Raw genomic sequence first — 20226 nt, forward strand, 5'->3', positions numbered from 1 at the left:
GTTTAGAGAATTTCATCCAAACCTGCTCAGACATCTGAGTTTGGTGTACTTACAGAAATACACTTGTCCAATGTCCTGCAATCAAAACCACACTCTGCCGTCTGTTGAGGGCCTGCACAGTTCCAAGACAGCCCAAGAAAGATGGGGCAGGACCTGGTTAAGGCAACTGAATGTGTTGATTCATTGCCTCCTCACTGCATCTCCTGTCCGTGGGGTTCAGATAGTCTCAGACAGAACTAAAGTTGCCCCAGCAGAACCCAAACTAGGCAGCAAGAATGGAAACACCACCAGCCCTTCCTGGAAATGAGGCAAGGACCCCTGCAAATAGTAGTGTTTGTTACTGCAGGAGCTTACAAACTGCACCTCCTGGCATAGCAGGGGTGAATCTGACCCATACGCTCTATGGAGTAAGATCTGAATTTTATTTGAACATGGGTTGGGTTTTTTTTACATATTTTTGAAGTCCTGGTGTATCACTCTGAACACGTGTGTATTTATGGATATTCACACTATTTAACAAACGAACCATGTTCAGATAACAAGGTTAAGACATTACTTATACTCGCATACAAGCAGATAAACTGACAGTTGCAAAAATAAGAAACTCCATCCTGAGCATATGTGCTGCAAAACTTAGGCACAGGGGAGTGAGCTAAGAAAGACCATCCATTGTTGGGAGACCTCTAAAATAGCAAAACAGAACAGGATGACTGAAGGCACAGTTTCAGCTCTAATTCTGGAATTTTTAGCTTTTGTGGGTTTTACTTGGTCTAATATTGTTTGAACATGGTTTATTTTGGCAGCTTAATTTCCTTTTTATAAGCTGTTGTATTTCAAAAAATAATGCTCACTCTTTCAGGGAAGAGTATGCAAAGTGACACTACACTCTGTAACAGCAACTCCAGAAGATACCCACACATCTGAATAGATGTATACTAGACAATCTTATATACTTATTTGTAAGCAAGGGGCCAGATTCTGATACCCTGGTTCATGCCAGGTAGGACCTCACTCCTCAGGTAGTTCTATTGGATTCGATGGAATTACTTGAGGAGTACGGTACCACTCATGGTAAGTAAAGGTGGCAGAAACAGGCCCCGATACACTGTAGTTTCTACTCTGAGTTTCCACTGCTGAAATCTCAGGCTGACAGTCCCCTGTAAGAGAGTTATAGAAATGCAATTACTGAGGATGCTTCTGTCACCTTTAGCCATTACTGACTAGTATGTTGGTCCCACTGAGTTCAACAGGAATAGCTACCGAGTGAAGTACTACTCAACCCGAGTAAGAGTAGCAGAATCAGCCCACAGCCTTAACTATCAATGCCAAGGGATCAGTCCAATGCCTTTTATTGTGGTCATTAGGATATTGGTTTTCTGGTGTTTTTACCTGTGATCCATAGGGAAGCTGTTGTCTTGAATGGACTGGGATGGAGGGAGGTGAGTAGGGAAAGCCCGGTCGGGTTTAGGAGTCTGAGCTGAGTTGGGGGATGCATGGTGCAGTGGTGACACTGGAGTGCTGGATGGCGTTGGTGGGTTAGAGGGCCTCATTCCAACTTGCAGCTTCTGGTCATAGGCACTAACAGCAGAGTGGGGGGGGAAAGGTGCGAAGTTAATTTCTCTGCAAATAAAAATGTATACCACAGAAACATTATCCTATTCGTATTCCTTTTATTCAGAGGGCACCTGGTGGAGTTCTCTTTTCTGTACATGGAAAAGTACAGAGAAAAGTTAGTCAACAGTTACACATGCTGGTCATGTTCTTTCCCTCTATGGGACAGAGATGTATTTTTAAAAGAATTTGGTATTACAGTGCAATAACAACAGGAGATAAGCATAAAGAAAGTTTCAAAGCACAGGTAGCTGGACCAGAGTAGAAAGAGCCTGCCCTGCTTTCCAGTGGTCTGCACAGACCTTAGAGTGCGACAATAAAGAATGCAACCGGAGAAAAGGAATCTGACCCAGAAAAATACAGCTCTGTTAGTTTATCTACCCACACGTAGATGTCAGCAGCCTCTACTGATGGACTTTTTCCTCTCTCAGAACTAAAACACTGATCTTGCAAACACTTATGCGTGTGCTTAACATTATTCACGTTTCCTGATTCTGGAAAACACTTAAACACATACATAAGTCCACTCCTATTCAAGAAAGGACTAACGGAGGTGCTTAGAGTTAAGCACATGCTTAAGTGTTTTCCTGAATCAAGACCATGGGTAATCCTGCTGAAGTCAGTGGAATTACTTGCATGCTCAAAGTTTCAGCATCTATAGGGGCTAAAACAATAAGAGGTCTAAAAGGGTACCTAATAGGTGACAAGGGTCACCTTGGTAAGTAAAGCAGAAATCCTCAAGCTCATTCCTCTGTGACTGAGTTTCATCACGTTTGCAACAGGGGTGACCTGTCTGTCACATGAAGAGGCAGATCTAGGTAGTTTTGTTGATACCTATAATGGTAGTGTACTTATGTGAACAAAAATTCTGTGCTGACTGGGTTGAAGATTCCCAAATAGACTAAAACATCAATAAGACCCCCAGCAACTGTTAACATTTGAGGAGAAAAGGAAGACAGAAATGTGAACCAAAATAACATCCATAAAGAATGTAATGATATTAAACTACATTTTTTATCTCCTAAAATAATTAAAATATTTACTATCTATCCTGATTATCAGAGGGAGACCACTTCCTTCTGAAAAAATAAAAGTATCTGCAACGCCTAATAAAACTATTTTTATACTGTAATTGTCCATGAATGCACACGTATATCATCTGCAAAACTCGTCAAATACCTAATGTGTTGCTCAGACCTGCCAATCTCTCGCCTCTTACCAGGAGCTCTCTCTCAGCCTAAAGTGCATAATGCATTTTAAAAGTACTTTCAACATAGCTCGCGGTAATAAGACTCCCTCCCCCATTTTTAAACTGTGGCTATATCCAGCGGAGGAGTGTAGCCACAGTATTTCAATGAAAATTATTGCTGTAAAATGATTAAGTGCTTGACAGGACTGTAAACAGTTCCATCAGAGTTCAGCAAAATGCATTATCTCATGAGTCTGTTATCTGCTGAAGAGGTAACTTTTATAAGATCTCTATTTTGGTTTTATTTCTCTTTAATCGGGCCTCATTTAAATCTGCAGTCCTCACTGAACCTACTATAAAAGTAATCCTGGCTGTTTTACCTGACATTGTACAGGCACTTTTCCCCATAACTGAACTTGAATGGCTGTTCTTGACTACAAGCAGAGCCAAGTTCCGAACATGGACTATGGGGTTCTTTCTTGATTTTCACTGGGAGACCATGAAAAGCCACTGGAAAGGAGAAGAAAACAACAATAAAAGCATGGAGTTAGAAACAAAGCATGGTATTAAACAGTGTGCATTATCAAGCAAGTTAGATGCTGCTAATGAAACACAATTAATTAAACCACTGCAATAATAGACACAGTTTAAGAAATGAAGATTTCAGGCATTTCTTTGGATGTCAAATTGAAAAATAGACACCAGAGATCCTTTGCATTGGCTATTAGCACTTTTATTGTTTAATAGAATGATGGCCAGGCTCCCATCTCACTAGCAGGAAAATAACAGCCCACTTATATTTGGCTTAGCTACTGTAAATGTTGTCAGAGGCAAAATACTTCCCAGGCACAAAATGCTTCTAAGTAATATTAGCGTGGTAGCTTTCAGCTGTAAAGGCACAGTAGTTCACTTAAAAGAGTAACATATCTTTTACCGCATAATTAATTTCTCATATTTAAGCCTCAAATACAGCACCACTAATTTTTTTGGTCTCACAAAATACGTGAAAACTTGTAAAAAAATTTTTTTAATTAGCAGATTACAAGCTTAACAGTTGATGTTATAATAATAAAGTAATGTCAGAAAAGTACACAATAAAAGCATTATATATTTCATTAAAAGATTTATTAGCTGAAATCCTCGCCCAGCTGAAGACAATGGGAATTTTGTCATTGACTTGAATGGGGCCAGGATTTTACCCAGTTTATTCAAAGGCAGCAAGAGGAAGGGATGGGACAGAAATGGGCTATGAATGAGAAGCATCAGGTTTATCTAGATTGGGCAAAGAGGTTAAAATCGGGTTAGGGCTAGCTAGCTAACCTCAACCTTTTCTGTAGTTCAAGGTCCACCTTAGCCAAAACAAAGATAAAAAATGCTAATTGGCATCTACAGTAACAGCTTGGGATTACCTTAACCCCTTTTGCTAATCCACTACGGGAAACAGAATAGGGGCATGGGAGCACAAAAATGTTAGAGAAGAGCAGTCCTAAAAGACAATTTAAAAAAATATATATTTTAAAAATACAGTCCAATACACAATGAGGCTAAAATTCCATCTCTGGACTCTGTTAGCAAGCCTAAAACCTTCCATCTTAACTCTTGTGGTCGATGATATCACCAGAACATCCTGTTGAAATTTCAGCTTTCGATACCTGTATCACATTGAGATCCTCCTACAAACCTGTACCTCTGGGGAGTTTCAGTGACTTCTGTGGGACTCCACGTTAGCGAATCTCAGTGCAGCATCAGAGCATTATTATGTACCCTTAGGCTTCACATCATTCCTTCGCTTGCATGTAATCTTAAAAGTGACATTTTGACATGTACTAGCTTCAAAATATGGGGTGGGGGGAGCTGAGCATGTGCACACGCATATACATTTTCCTAAAGTAAAATATATTGCAACAGATTGGGCAGTCTTCTTAAAAGTAAATGTGCACTAGAGAAAAACCAAGGAAAAGTCTGAATTAAGAGCGCCAAAACCTCAATCAGAGGTCAAAATCTGGTCAATGGGCAGGCTTTTCCTCTCATTGAAGGGTAAAACAATGCTGATACGCTACAGAATTTTATTGCTGGTGTACTTTAGCCACAATTTCTATGATGCAAGTACAACAGTTGTGTACATTTACCTTCAATCAAAGGACTTGGGGCCAAATCTAGCTCTCATTAATCAGGTGATGAGTTGGAGGAAATGCGACTCCATGTATGATTATGATGAGCAAGATCTAGCCCTTCATGCAAATATATATGCAAATCAATTGTGGCCCTAAAGCTCCTGATTAGTTGCCAGTTCTCCTCACTCTATCACAGAGTTTGGGCAAATCTGTCTTAAATGAAAAAAATAATAAGAAGAAACTCAATATTTCTTTAAATAAAACTTTCTCCCCTCTTAAGGCTTGACTGTTCTCTGAGTTACTTAAATGGGAAGAAATTGGTGTAATTCCATTCACTTCAACAGAATTACATCTGAATTCACACCCATGTGACAGCAGGATCAGGTCTTCATCTGTGTGCTAACTCTTATACCCACCTAGTCACCTAACAGGAGTCAGCATGTAGGTTCAGACTCCATATATGTCTCCACCACAAAAAAAAGTTCGCAACTTGGGTTAGCTAATTCAGGTTAAAATAGCAGGGAAGACACAGCAACTTGGCTTTTAACTCAAGTTAACAGCTTGAGTTCAACTCCAGGCTTCCCTATATAACTCTAGTTGCTATCCCAAGTTAAAAGCTGAGTTGCTACGTCTTTACCACTATTTTAACCCGTGTTAGCTAACCCAAGTTAAGGACAGGGTGCAAATTATACTGCAATTAAAACCCATGGCTAACCCATGCCAGCTGACTCTGGCTCACGGGACTTGGACTGTGGGGCAGTGTAACTGTGGTATAGATGTTCAGGCTTTTATTGGAGCCCAGGCTCTAGGACCCTACAAGCTCGGAGGGGCCAAGAGCTCAGGCAGTAGCCCACTTTGCCCAAACATCTATTCTGCAAGCCTGAGTCACCTGTCACTAGAGTGACCAGACATCCCGATAAAATCGGGACTGTCACAATTTTGAGGAGTTTGTCCTGCGTCCCAACCAGAGTACGGTCGGGACGCCATTTGTCCCGATATTTTGTTTCCTGGTCTTCGGCGGCAATTCGGCAGAGAGTCCTTCAGTCACGGACCATCTTCAGCACTATTTCAGCGGCGGGTGCTTCTGTCTTTGGTGGCAAGGTTTATTACCCGCCGCTGAAATACTGCCAAAGACCGTCCGTGACTGAAGGGCTCTCTGCCAAATTGCCACCAAACTCCCGGATAGGTGAATGCAAAAAAAAAACAAAAAAAACCCACAACACCCCACCCCTCCGCTGCAGTGGTCCCGATATTTTCCTCTTAACATCCGGTCACCCTAGCTGGCACGGAACAGCCACAGGTGTCTAATTACAATGTAGACATATCCTGTGTGTCTTGGCCATGGAGACTGGGTTCCACCTCTGACATGCCCAGTATCTCTGACTATGACCTTAAGTCTGTGAATTGTTCTGGTTTGAATCTATTGCGAGTTAACCTATGAATGCAACAGGTTTTTTATTTTAAAAGCCAACAATTGCACATTCACATAAAGGCCACATGCTGCTCTATTTTCTCTTTTTGACTTTACTGCTTCCTCAGAGTTAATCTGTTATGAAAAATGACTTCCCTTATTTATTTTTAAATAACGGGAGTACAGAGACTCCCACACCGCAGCCCTGCATGCAGAACTGGTTGGGTATTTCATCACAGTGCTGAGAGCCTGAACGTCTGCTAACAGGCAGTTTTCCAGCTCACTGGCACAGGCACAAGTGAAAGCAGCACATTCATTTTGTGCAATTTGCTTTACCTTCCCACATGGAGTTGGTGTATGTAAAAGGCTGTTAAGTACTAAATTATTCCTTATCAAATCACCATCATCTGGAGTCATGATCAACACTAATTAAATTACTTTCACTGAACACGGCTCCAGCCTGCTGCCTCAGCTGAGAGGTACATTTTATTTTGCTTACTGTACAGTCCTAGCTAGGTCCAGTGCAGACAGCTAGAAGACATGCATGCTACAGTTTTAATTAAAGTTTTCTACACCTTCCAAGTTATGAGCGAGGGTGAAGTGTATCAAATGAAACAGGTTAACTCCTTCATTTTGATTAGGGAAATCAATTCAGTCCAAAGTGAATTTTTATATTAGATCCATATCTTAACTATGGCCAGGACAGATAACATAGCTGTAAAATTTAAAGTTCTCCTCAGACACACCCCTTGTCATGCAAAACTCTATCCACCACTCCTTAAATGGACACTTTTAGGGGAAGGAGAGGACAAGAGAGCCTGAGAATATACTTGTTACATTTTTTCTTTGATGACTACTTGACCTTTCAAATCACACCTTGAGGCTGGCTGATGAGGACTGAGTTACCCCAACAGACAAATTTTAAGCATTCAAAATGCCAATACCAATTTATCTTCACTGACATCCCCCCCCCCAACACACACATACACACACACAATCATTTCAGTTCATTGTAGGTTGCAACATTTTCTTGTAACTATTTTTTAATATTATTTGTTGTTTTGCTAAACTGAATTTAAGGTTTTTTAAACCATTAAATACTTTTGGGGAAAGTGGGGTTGCTTGTTTTTATATCTGTATTCCTACTGGAAAAGAGCAAGCTACCCATACATTCAAGTTAAAAAAGAATGGTATTTAAAACAACCAAGGCCTTTCCTCCCCCAAACACACCAGGTGAAATCCAGAAATCCTGACACTGTTGAAATAACGGGAAATTTTGCCAGTGACTTCAATAGGGCCAGGATTTCACCCCAAATACTTAATAGCTCATAGATGGCCACTTCCAAACCAAAAAAATAAAAATGCCCCTTTAAAAAAGAAGGGTCTAATCCTACAAACTTTACTTAGATGAGTTGCTGGGATACTTTGTGATCAATTGGTCTAGCTGTGAGAGTAAGATTAATCCTGCTCAATGCACTGCTCATGTTAGTAGTGGTGGTCCCTTTGAAGTTACCATGACTGCTTACATCAGACAAGCATGATCTGGCTCATTGCATTTAGCAGTAAATGGATCACTGTTTAAGTCCGGAGTGCCTTATAAAATGATACACATTTTTTATATGTAATGTGCTAATTTGTATTCTCTTTATATTTGCATTCTATAATGTATCATTGGGGTGGAGTGTGTGTAAGTTAAAAAGTGGTGTGTGTGTGTGTGTGTGTGTGTGTGTGTGTGTGTGTGTGTGTGTGTGTGTGTGTGTGTGTGTGTGTGTGTGTGTGTGTGTGTGTGTGTGTATAAAAGGTAATAAAGCAAACAACTCCACTGTGCTATAAACTCAAAAATGGCATGCATATATAAATACGCACACATATACACTACAGGCTGTTGCCACTAGGTCTGAAGTGCTGTCTTCCTTTGACTACTGTTACCACTCAACACCTTGATCCCGACTACCTTACTCATGCAGACTTGCAGTTCAAGTCAGTAGGGCTTGTCCTGGGTGAAGTCTTCGTGTTAGAACCCAGTGGAGAGCAATTTGATTAAAACGTCTGTACGTGATTAGAAATCACCTTGCCTTGACTAAGACTTATATGTTAGTATCTTTAGTACCCTGCTGCCTGAGATAAATAGGGCAGTAAGTTTCTCTCAACATGGTCAAACTGTAACTCATTTGGGCCAATAGGTTATCTTTTCTTGGGAAAGCCCTAGGAAGGAGCTGTGTCAGATAGCAAGCGCTGGCTACGCAGACAGTGCACATTAAGCTGGAGTGTGGACCCTGCTACGAAAGGTTCTGTACTGTGCAGTAGCAAGGTCATGTGGCCAGTAGTGCATGGCAGGCTAGTGCGCTGTAGATTTATAATCCAGTTTACTGTCCACTAACTGTCCATATAGACAAGCCCTTAATTACTTCTATACTACGTGAAACCACTGATTCAAGTCAATCGCAAGTTGAATACTTGAGATGAGGAAGAACTGGGAAAATGCCTCATGAAACTGGCTGCAAGTCTTTCACTTTTGAATGCAAAGCTAATTTAGGTTGCAGAGCTGAGACTCCTGTTCCAATCCCAAGGACAAAATAAGTACGCTTTTCAGAAAAGTTGTGTGTTGGAAAAACCACATAAAGCAGGTAAGTGTAGTGGTCTTCGCTTTCAGCTTAGTTTCTAAGTGTTCACTTTCACTCTATAGACCAAAGGTTATCTCTTTATTATCTGCATTGGTATGGAGACATGCACGTACTAGCTGGTGTAAAATGGTGTCAGGATCAAATCACTGACACCTGCAAACGCGCATGCTGTAGAGAACTTCCAGTCATTTAGTAATGCTATACCTGTATGTATAGTGTAGAGGATTTTGTGCACCACCAGAAAGAGATAGTCACAATGAGTCATGTTCCGGACATATCTACTGAACTCATTTTGGGTTGCTTCTCACCTTTATGTCATACAATCATCTCTAAGTGTATGTCTACACTTGGATCTGGACGGTGTAATTTCCAGCTCCAGGAAACACATCCATACTACCTCCGATCAAGCTCACGCACTAAATGTAGAAGTGTAGCCGCGGCAGTGTGAGCAGCAGGAGAAGCTAACTGTTCCAAGTATGATCCTGTCTGAGGCCCCAGGTATGTTCTTGGGGCAATCCGCCTGTCCCGCTGCTAGCATCACTGCAGCTACACTTCTATTTTTCACGTTAGCTCTATCAGGGCTAGTATGGGTACGTCTCTTTGAGCTAGAAATTATGCTTTCCAGCTTCAGTGTAAATATACCTTCAATAAGATTTTGTATGTGATCTCATTCACTTTTAGGACCAATGAAATACATGTATAAATATGTGACACGGGGTTTTTCACACCAGTGAGAAGGTGAAAACCCATTCACTTTAAGTTAAGGTCACTTCAATTCCAGGTGATAAACTGATTGAGATGACCTCAGTTAGTCGTCAGTCAAATGCCAGAAGCAAAAGGGAAGGCCTGTGTACTGATAAAGCCAACAGTGTCACAGACTATTTAAATTCATCTTCCCATACACACAGAGAAAAGCAGCAAGCACTTCAGATACATCAGAGCCTCTCAAAGATTCTTTTCCAGTACATTTACCTCTGCCAAGCCCTTCCCCTCCCCCAACACATAAGAATCCATTACTAAAGGGTCTAATCTCAGCTATCAGCACAGAGTGGCTTTTATGGAGCCATTAAACCATTTCTCTTGTTTACAGTGCCTGAAGAAAGATGTGAATTATGCCTGTGACAAAACAGGCGATAACATTTCTAAACCGGTATCAAAATGCAAACTGAAATACATTTAAGGGCAGGGACCCTACTTTGTGTTTTTTGTGATTTCCCTCACCTCCTATATGGGGAACGAGAGGGGGTAGCACTCACCTGATGATTCTAAAAAGGGAATAATTCTGTCACAACAGGTAGACTTTTTTGAGCCCAAAAGATTTAAGTATACTAGTTACATAATGGTCCATTCAAAAAAAGGCAAAATGTTGGTTACTTCTCAGACGATAAGACGTTCTACAATGGCTCTCACTGGCAGACGTTAAAAACAAACAAAACGCTGGGTTCTCATGAGGACTCTAATACATGATGCTCCAACAGCTACTTACTGTTTAAATGCACAGCCGGTAAATTCAGTATTCATAGTCCTGTATCAAGTACAACACAACACAAAACTGAAAACTCATTGGACAGCATTCTAGGTAGGAATGTCAATCTTTATAAATGTTCCTTTAGTACCTGTGAAGATATGAGCTTCAACCTCAGAACAGTAAGCAGGGGAAGGTTACATGGCAAGTCAGAGACAGAGATCTTTTGGGACAACTTTGGTCTAGGACAGGGGTCTCAAACTCAAATGACCACGAGGGCTACATGAGGACTAGTCTATTGGCCCGAGGGCCGCATTACTGACACCTTCCCCCGCCGCCCTTGGCCCCGCCCCCACTCCATCCCTTCCATGAGGCGCCTCCCCTCCCCCACCTCTTCCCACCCCTTCTCTGCCCCCATTCCAACCCCTTCCCCAAAATCTCCACTCCAATTCTTCCCCCTCCCTGCTCCCAAGGAGTGCAGGAGGGATGTGGGGTGTGGCAGGGGCTCAGGGCAGGGAGTTGGAGTTTAAGGTGCAGGAGGGGTTTGGGGTGCGGCAAGGGGCTCAGGGCAGAGGGTCGGGGTGCAGGGTACGGCAGGGGGTCGGGGTATGGCAGGCGGCTCAGGGCAGTGGGCTGGGGTGCAGGAGGGGTGTGGCTGGGGGTCGGGATGCAGGGTGCGGCAAGGGGCTCAGGGCAGGGGGTTTGACTGCAGGAGGGGTTCAGGGGACGGGCTGCCTGGTACGTGGGGGAGAAGAGATGCGTGGGGGGGGTGTTGCTGTTGCTTCAGTCACTGCCCCCAGCAGCTCCCATTGGCCAGGAACGGGGAACCACGGCCAATGGAAGCTGCTGGGAGTGGTGCCTGAAGCAACAGCAACACACACCCGTGTGCCTTTCCTCCCCTAGGTTCTTTCCACAGCTCGGAGTGGTGCAGGGGCAGGGCAGTCAGGCAGGGAACCTGCCCTGCCCCTGGTGTGTGTCGGGCCAGAGCCGCTCTAGGTAAACACTGAGGGAGGGCGGGAAGGCCGTGAGGAGCTCGCGGGCCGCATGTTTGAGACCCCTGGTCTAGGCCACCTAGATCTTTTGTAGACAGTGGCCCAGTAGCTGACAGGGATACAGTGCAGACAGCAGATCCTACTTGTGGTATGCTCTTATCCCACTCTGCACTAGCTGAAAGGGTTTACAGTTAGTCTAGTCTAAAAGGTGTAGATGACAGAGGCAAGATCTTCATCTGAGAGGAGTGGGTGTAATCTCTTGGAAAGACAAAGATGAAAAAAGGTGTTTTTGACAACTGATACAACTGGGGAAAGCAGAGGAAGAGACAGACATGAGCCAGGTCCCAAGATTGTGAATTGCTCTGAAAATGGTTGAGCAGATAAGCTAAATATATATTTCACCAGGTTCTCAAAGTGCCTGCCCACCAGAATCATCTCTATCTGATCTCGTCTGAGCTCCAGTCAACCGGACTTCATTTGAGTCCCAATCTCTACCAGATAACAGAAGAACATAGTCACTGACTGGCTATCTGACATACTGATGAGTTACATCAGCATAATCTCCTGAGCTATCCCAGCAGCTTCATATAAAAATTGAACAGAAGAGATGAAGGATTGAGCCATGCGGAACTCCACAGTTTAGGAAAGGAGTTTTCTAAAGCTGCTCTGTTGATGGTTCTTAAATGAATTTGTAGAACTCCATAAGATAATTCTTTCCACCCTGTGGCTGAATCTGCAAAGCCTCATAAACAGCAGCATCAAAACCCACTATAAAAAGTAAAGCAACAGTACTCAGGACATATGGCCTCTGTCCATTTCCTAGGGTGGTTACTGGCCACCACGATTAGCTCTAATTCTATGCAGTGATCCAGTTTTAAGATTAATTGGAAGGGAACCTGAGGCTATCCAATGTCATTGGAGTTGATCTACTACCCCCTTTTCAGTGATCTGTCCCAGAAATGGGACCTTCAAGAACTGGGAATTGCTTGGCATACATATTAGATATTATCCCATCTGATTCAGTTTTGCTTTGGCTTCAAATCCAATCCCTCCATCCCTCACCAGTCCAGTGGATAGAAACAGCATGGAACGTCATTTTTGGAAGCTAATTCTGTATGATGAGCCTAAGCACCAGATTTCAGAGCCAACTGGCAATAAGGGAATATGTGGGCAAGATGGAGCTATTAGAGAACCTCATCAAACAAAAGGAAAATAACCAGCTTTGAAGTGAGCTGCCACCTTTATGCAAATCACAAATGCACTTTAGTAACATTTAAAAATTCACTCTATATGACAAAGCACATGACTATTCTGTCTCCCTGCCTATAACACGTAGTGTAATGCACATTGATTCATGGTTCAGTGGAATATGCAAAAACATTTTAAACACTGCATTGTATAAATGCTACATAACACAGCATGAAGCAGACTAAAGTAGTCATTAAAGTCCTCTTTGGACAAAAAAAAATGTCAGAATACATGGGCGTCTCTCTTCCATCTCTACCCTAATTGCTCTCACCATGACAAGGTATGACAGGAGAAAAAATGTTGACTATAAATCTGTCCTAGATTTACAACAGAGTAGCAGATCAAGATAAAATTGCATTGTAAGTGAAAGTCTATTTCTGTTCCACTGAAAGACTTGGGATAGAAAGGTAATTTCCTCCAGTTCTGATACCTATGAAAATGCTGAATGCTTATCGCCATCACTAAAATATGTCTTACTGGAGGAGTTTACATTATCAAACATTGCCGCATTAGAATCATATTCTCTAACTGCAAGGGTGACATTTAAAAAAAAGAATTGTGAAGAAACAGGAGATTGACAAAGAAAGGTATCAGTAAGCACTTATTTAAATTAGCTAATTAATTACATTGTAAGACGTTATAGTTCTAAATTTCCACCACAGTTATTCCACGTTTCAGCATTTGAACAAATAGCCTTTGAGTAACACAGGCCCAAGACTAAAAAGGTTTGCTGTGCAGTGGCTAAAGAACAGAGTGGGGTTAGTGGAGCTGGGCATCACAGTTGTGCTGGATCCTTTGTTGAATGTTATGGCTGATCACCACTTTACGTACTGAAAAGAAATGTCACATTACCTTCCATAGAGCTGGTATATACTATGGCTTGTCTACATGAGGAAATTGACTGGCTCAGCTATAACGGCAGTATAATTAAATTGCTATAGCGATGCTGGTGGAACTCCCCATATGAACACACTATTCCGGAATAAAACTGACTTTATTCCAGTACAATTAAAGCAGACCTGTTTTACTGGAATAAAGCCAATTTTATTCCAGAGTAGAGAGAGTCTCTACATGGGGAGTTATATTGACATTGCTATAGTCATATAATTTTCTGCTGCTATAGTTGTGCTGGTCCCCGTGAAGACAAGTTCTTATTCACCAGTTTCCCTGCCTATCAGGCTGCTGAAAGCAGCTATCCTGAATCCTTTTAGCAAATAGGATCTTCTCTGCGTTTATCTATTCATGGCAATAATATAACTGATTCATTAGTTAATGTGTTGCTTCTAAAGCATGGATGTGAAGGGGACACCTGGAAAGTTTTGCTGGCTTATCTATACCCGTATTGTTAAACCAGCAAAACCCTCCTCCTGCGGATGCAGTTATATCAATTTCTGGCATAAGCTATACTGGTATAAAGCACAGTTACACCAGAATAATTTTGTCCACACTAGAATTTACATTAGCATTGCTTAATAGATTTTTTTTTAAATTGAAACATTAATAGACTAGTTGTAATCTTTCAAGTGTAGACAAGCCCTTATTTGCATGAAATGCAGTCACTATAGTACACAATGCTACATTCAGAATTAGAAGAGTACACCTGCAATGTTCTGATGATGTAATTCTACTGAAGGCACAACTGAGATCAATCCAGATATTATTAGCCACATAGCTTCTTGTTCAAAAAACCCACTCCGCCAGTAGACAATCAAAGCTGCAAATATTTTCTGAATATCAAAACTAGGTAAGCTTGCCCAGAGGGGAAGCCAGCTGGCTGGGGTGGGGTGGGGTGGGGTGGGGAGTAGTGGGGGGGAGCTTTCAATAAATGCCAATGAAAGTTAACCTGTTTCTAAAACAACAAAGACTAAGCAATTACAAAGCAAACTCTCCAATGGCCTGCCAGTAAACACCTTGTTATGACACTATTAGTCATTTGGTCTAAATTGTTTTAGCTCCGAATAGACTGAAAATCCACATTATTTAGGGAAGATTCTGTCAACATTTCAAAAATTGGAAATTGTTAATTTGACACGTGGTTTCAGTTCATTCACATACCCCGATCCTCCCACCTCCATAAGGTTTTAACATCTAGTCCAGAAAGGCAGTGAGATATTTTATTCGGTATGCTTTACAGCTGTTGACACAGTCTGCTAGTCTCTGAACGCAGCAATCTTGCAGAAATGCTGTCACAGGCAGTATTTTACACTGATTTATGTTCCCCCTTCATGTTTCATTCGAGACATTTACCTGTTTGAGTTTATGAGACTCGCAATTATAAGCGATGGAGGGGAGAGCGCTGGTACTAGTGGCAGATGCCCTGAATTCAGTACAATAATTACTCCAAAGCAAACATCTTTGGAGCAAGTTAACTTGTTGCTAAATGCCAGAGCACTAGATAACTATGGGGCTAATGCAACAAATTTTTCAGACTACTGATGGGAAGGAAGGAATAGAGTATGACGCAATTAGCGCCAAATTCAGGCCTTTGGATAAATAGAAGCTCCACTGATGGATCCCCTTATGGAAAAGTCCTAACTTAACTGGGATGAAACCAATTAGGTTCTACATAAATTACTTTGAAGACCTATGGAATTTAACAGATAATGGAATTATTCTTTACAATGATTAATTCAATGGTACTAGGATGGCAGCCCCCAAGACTGTTTAGAAATGCAAAAGAATCTTCTGCATTACACTAGACCCAGGTGCAAAAATCAAACATTAAAATTTAGCGTAATTACCCGACAGTCATGCTAGTAAGTGGGTTAAATGAGCCCAGACAGGGAATGGGAGTGTCTCTTTTGGATTTAGGAAAGAAAAAGGATGTCCTGAAGGAAAACCTTCAAAACAGCCACGCTTGAGGAGAAAGTTTAAGCTCTTGTGTTCCTGTTTGTGAGTTATCAATAAACCCAAATCCCAGGGAGGAGATGCCTTGGGCACTAAATCAGGGCCTGTGTACTCTGCTGAGGACAAGATAGGTACCCAGCCATTCACACTAACCTAGAGAATGTAGTAAGCACTCAGATATTATGATGATGGGAGCCATAAGTACATCTATAAAATAAAGAGTCCAGAATTATCACCTGGAAGCCTAGAATGTCTGTTGAGTCAGTGTGAAACAATGGAAACAGCTGCAAGCATGGCTGAGAGCTATCTAGCCCCACTCCAAAAAGGCACTTGGCCAGGTTTGCTCCATTCAGGTCTACAAAATTCCTGCCGAACCCTGTAGCCCCTAAACCCACCTGCTGCCTAAGTTTTCAGGGTAAGAGTTACCTAGACACCTATGTTTCTGTCTCTGAGAATGCCTAGTACTGCCTCACTGTAGCCTATCTCCAGCCTAAATCCATGCGTAAAGTGGGAGAAGATAGGCCTTTGCTTGCCTGTCTCACATGAGTAAATAGATAATATCCCTGCCGCAGTTTTCAGTAAGTAGGTTTATCATTTCTGTATTGGGTGCTATAGAATTCTTCCAGAAGAGCTTTAGGGGCAAACTTGACAACTTGTTATTTTTTTCTAGGACAACTGGTGTCTGAAGGAAACTTTGGGAAACTTGGTTGAGACTTTCACCTGAACCCCTGAACTAACCAGAACTTTGCCTGTATTTTTCTTTTTAGCACATCATTTAATGAATAGATCACTTAAATGCAAAACCTATAAACTATTATTTTAAAAAGAAACTGTCAACTTAAAATTTTGTCAATTTCCCTCCCTCACCACCCTCAAAAGAAAAAGAACAAACAGTAGTTAGCAGGACATACAGCAGGACCTACACAGGACTGCCAATTCTGGGGAGCTTCCACTCACATTTTTCTAGGTTTTTTTTTTAATGTTTTCTCCCTTCCCAGTAGCTTAGTGACAAATCCATATAATGACCTTGTGTGCAAGAAAGTGGACTGGGAGTTAGGAAACTAGATTCAGTTCCTGGTTTTTGTGTGAACCTGAGCATATCACTTGGGCCTATATTTTCAAAAGATGGCCTCTGATTTTGGGTACCTCTGTTTTGGTAGTCCAACTTGAGAAACCTTAATCACTGTATGTTGTTCCCTCACCTGTAAAATCGAAATGATGATATTTCCATACCTCACAATGATGTTGTGAGGATAAACACATTCATATCTGTCAGGTGCTTAGATACTATGAAGGGAAATGCCATAGAGAAATCTATAAACAATAACATTGACTACACAAAGTGCTGTCCCATGCACAAAGTAAACGAACTGAAAACAGTCTTATTTTAGCCTCTCTCAGTTGTAGAGAAGTATTAAAAATAAAAAGAGTAAGAACAATTTCAAAGTATTATTTTTAAATTGACCATGTCTTTTTAATAGCGAGAGAAAATAAAATATGTGTCAACAAAACACGCTATAGCTTAACTCTAAATTCCACAAACAGCACGCATAAGGTTGCCAGGTGTGCAGTTTTCAACCGGAAAGTTTGATGGAAAGGGGACCTGTACAGTGTCCAGTCATATGTACTGATCAGACACCAAAAGTCCAGTTACTACAGGTTGGGGGGGCCAAGGGAGGAGAAGCTGGATCATCAACCCATGCCAGCCCCTACTCAGCTGGGGCTGCCTCCTACCTGCATCTCGTGGCCAGGCAGGCTCCTGGAGCAAAGGAAGCCCAGCTGGCAGGGGGGAGGGAGGTAGACAGTATTGAGCGAGGAGGATGGGGGAGGGAGAAGACCAACGAGTGAAAGGGGCGGGGCCTTAGAGAGCAGAGGCAGAGCATGGACGGGGCCTCGGGGGTAAAGGGGAAGGTTCTAGCGCTCCTGCTGTAGTGTCCAGTTTTTAGAAATTAAAAAGCTGGCAACCCTACACACACAATTCACATCAAGTTTCATAAGCAAACATAGAAGTAATTAATCAGATTCTAACCCTGTTAACCTTGCTCAATCATATACTGTAGTTCCAAGAAAGAGAACAAGAATCTCTGAACTTGGCATGCATCTTTTTTTCAAAATTTGCCAAATCACTGAGGCCTGAATGCAACACAGCAGTGTAAATTTTATTTGCTGACTTCAAGTGTTTAACTTTTACTCTCTAAGGATCAGATACACCCAGGGAAAGCCCAGGCAGAAAGTGGCTGCTCTCTTTGTACTCCAACAACACACAGTGCCCCTCCCTTTTGCACTGGCTACCAGAGCTGACCAGATAAGTAAGATACAGTCCACAAAAGGATGTAAGTAGCAGGTGTGCTGCTTTTGCATACCTAGGAACTCAGGGATATGTCTTCCCTGCACAGTTAACCCAGAAACTGGCACCAAGGTTAGCCTAGCCCAGATATGAGCATTCCCTCCTGCACAGCTCTATTCACATAACGGTGTCTCCACTCACCCATAGGTAACTGGGACATATCCTTGGTTTTTTGTGATGAGTAACAGTCATTTGGATCAACTGCAGGGGAACTGTGGGAAGGGCTATTCAGACGAATGATTTTGTCTACATCTTCACTGCAAGGTGTGAGTTCCAGCCCGAGATAAAGTTGAGCTCAGGCTCTAACCCCCACCTCCAACCCCCAGACAGGTAAGCTAACCTGGGCTTAAAGCACCTCGGTTTTTCTATGTGAATGGAGGGGAGAGTTGAGCTAATTATGCAATGAAGACATATCAGAGTGACTAACCTTCTGTGAGCTGTGCATACAAGGCGGTGTCGGGCTTTTGGTGGTTAGATTAGCCTACCATTTTATTGACATCCTGGAGGGTTGCTGATCCCACCTACAAGAAATTGGGGGCCCTAGTGGGAAGTTTTATATAAGTTATTAGGATTGATTATATGACAGCTTACTTCCTCCAAAAAAACAGAACTATGGTACAGAACCATAACATATGTATTAAGTCGTCATTAATCCTTGCACTGTTCCATAATAGCATTGCTGCACATCTGAAGCCTGTGGACTCTTCCAGGAGACTAGGAAGTTGTCAAGTAGATTTTCCCCTGAAATCAGCCTTAAATCAATGGGAGATCTATTTAGAGACCTTTCTTGGGAAAATGTGCAAACATTATAGACCCATTATAAATAACACATTAGCAAAAATACCATTTAGGCAATAACTCAGCTTAAACAACACCAGATAGTTAAAAGGAAGACTGAAACTCAAATCTAAGTCTGTAGTCCATTCTATATTCAAGTCTGTTCTGATGGACTGTAAAAGTCTAGCCATTGCAAAAACAATCTATTGAGTCTCCACTGGACAAGACGTAGTCCCTGCAGTGACTCAGGAGAACTTATCGCCAGCTGATTATTACTGTAATTCTATAAGCAGTTAAAGAAAGAGGCCATTATGAAAATTTTCAGAGATACCTACAATTAGACATTTTAATAAGTGCCCTGATGTTCAGAGGTGCTGAGCAATGAGATGCCATTGAAGTCAATAGACTTGCGGCTACATACAATAATAGAGGCCTAATTCTTATTTAACGGAGGTCACTTAAGACTCCTTTACACGGCCAGAATAGTGTAAAGTGACCTTAGTGTAAATGAGATTCAGGTCTGAAGTTACACTTATATTTCAAAATGTGCCTGAATGCAGTTGCTCCTTAAGCTGCATGTTAAACCGTTGCATGTAAACTCACAATGCACACAAACACATTAGGTATGTACTGCACACATCCAACAATCCCAAATAGTTTCAGCTGTGAAACTTACTGAGGTAGTTAACACCTTAGCTTCTGCTAGTGGTTTGGCTTGATGAAATGTTCTTCAAGGCTGGATTAATAAGAAAACATCACATCAATTTCCATTCTGAAGATTTTCTTTACAGTGGGATAAAAGTCAGAAATATTTTCTTTTTAAGCCAAAAGTTAGTTTGTAGAAAAGCAGCAACATTTGCATGAAGACCCTAAAATTTGCAGAATTGGCAAGTTTCTTGCACATGCACATTTTCAGTGTCCTTGATCATGACACATAATGCTTAAAGTTAAAACCAAAGAAGACAAACCCAGCCCGTAAGCAACCTGCCTGTTCAGTGACTCCATGACTTGGCAGTAAATGCTATTACTCTCAAAATATTTCACCACATTAACTTCCCGGTAACTACATTTCCTGAATAAGTTCAAAATCAGCAAAAAGGAGTAAGATGACCAGAAATAAAGTTGCTAATGGTTCACTCATTTCTAACATGGATAGCCCTAAGCATAGATAACTGGTTGATACACAAGAATGAAAACGTTCTACCCTGCTCTAATTTACTCGTCTTCAACTTCATTCAAGGTCACTCTAACAGCAGATAATGGTAAGAGGTGATGTGCGAAAGACACAAAGCATGAGATGGGCTAGGAAAAATTGACCTAATTCTTTCTCAGGCAAAGCTTCCATTCACCAAATATAAACTACGAGTTCAGAGTCCAGAGTAAATATACTCCGGTATTCTGTCCACAAGTTTTAAGACAAATTTTATTTCTACAGCTTTAGACTGTTAGTAAACAAGTATTCAGGACTGATGAGATTGACCACCACTTAATTATACTTCCTTCATAATAAATGTTCATTTGTTATATACGAGTGCCATTTGATTTATCAGTCCAGTAAGACTACTTCCCAATAATGTGAAGCAAAGAAATCCTAAATGAAG

General features: G+C 41.6%; 1 protein-coding gene across 6 annotated transcripts in view; it reads right to left on the minus strand.

Moving 5' to 3' along the window:
- The window catches only part of ETV1 (ETS variant transcription factor 1), a 77959-nt gene that overhangs the window by 36815 nt on the left and 20918 nt on the right, over window positions 1-20226 (minus strand). For 4 of the 6 annotated variants that reach the window (XM_030550681.1, XM_030550683.1, XM_030550682.1 and 1 more), the window contains 2 exons: window positions 3181-3310; window positions 1390-1578 (listed from right to left, as the gene is read on the minus strand). In XM_030550681.1, coding sequence (XP_030406541.1) covers window positions 1390-1578; window positions 3181-3310 — 319 coding nt within the window. The remainder of the gene's footprint in view (window positions 1-1389; window positions 1579-3180; window positions 3311-20226) is intronic. The other 2 variants (XM_030550685.1, XM_030550686.1) reach the window with 1 other exon arrangement.

This window comes from Gopherus evgoodei, chromosome 2 (genome assembly GCF_007399415.2).
Source record: "Gopherus evgoodei ecotype Sinaloan lineage chromosome 2, rGopEvg1_v1.p, whole genome shotgun sequence".
Taxonomy (NCBI): domain Eukaryota; kingdom Metazoa; phylum Chordata; order Testudines; family Testudinidae; genus Gopherus; species Gopherus evgoodei.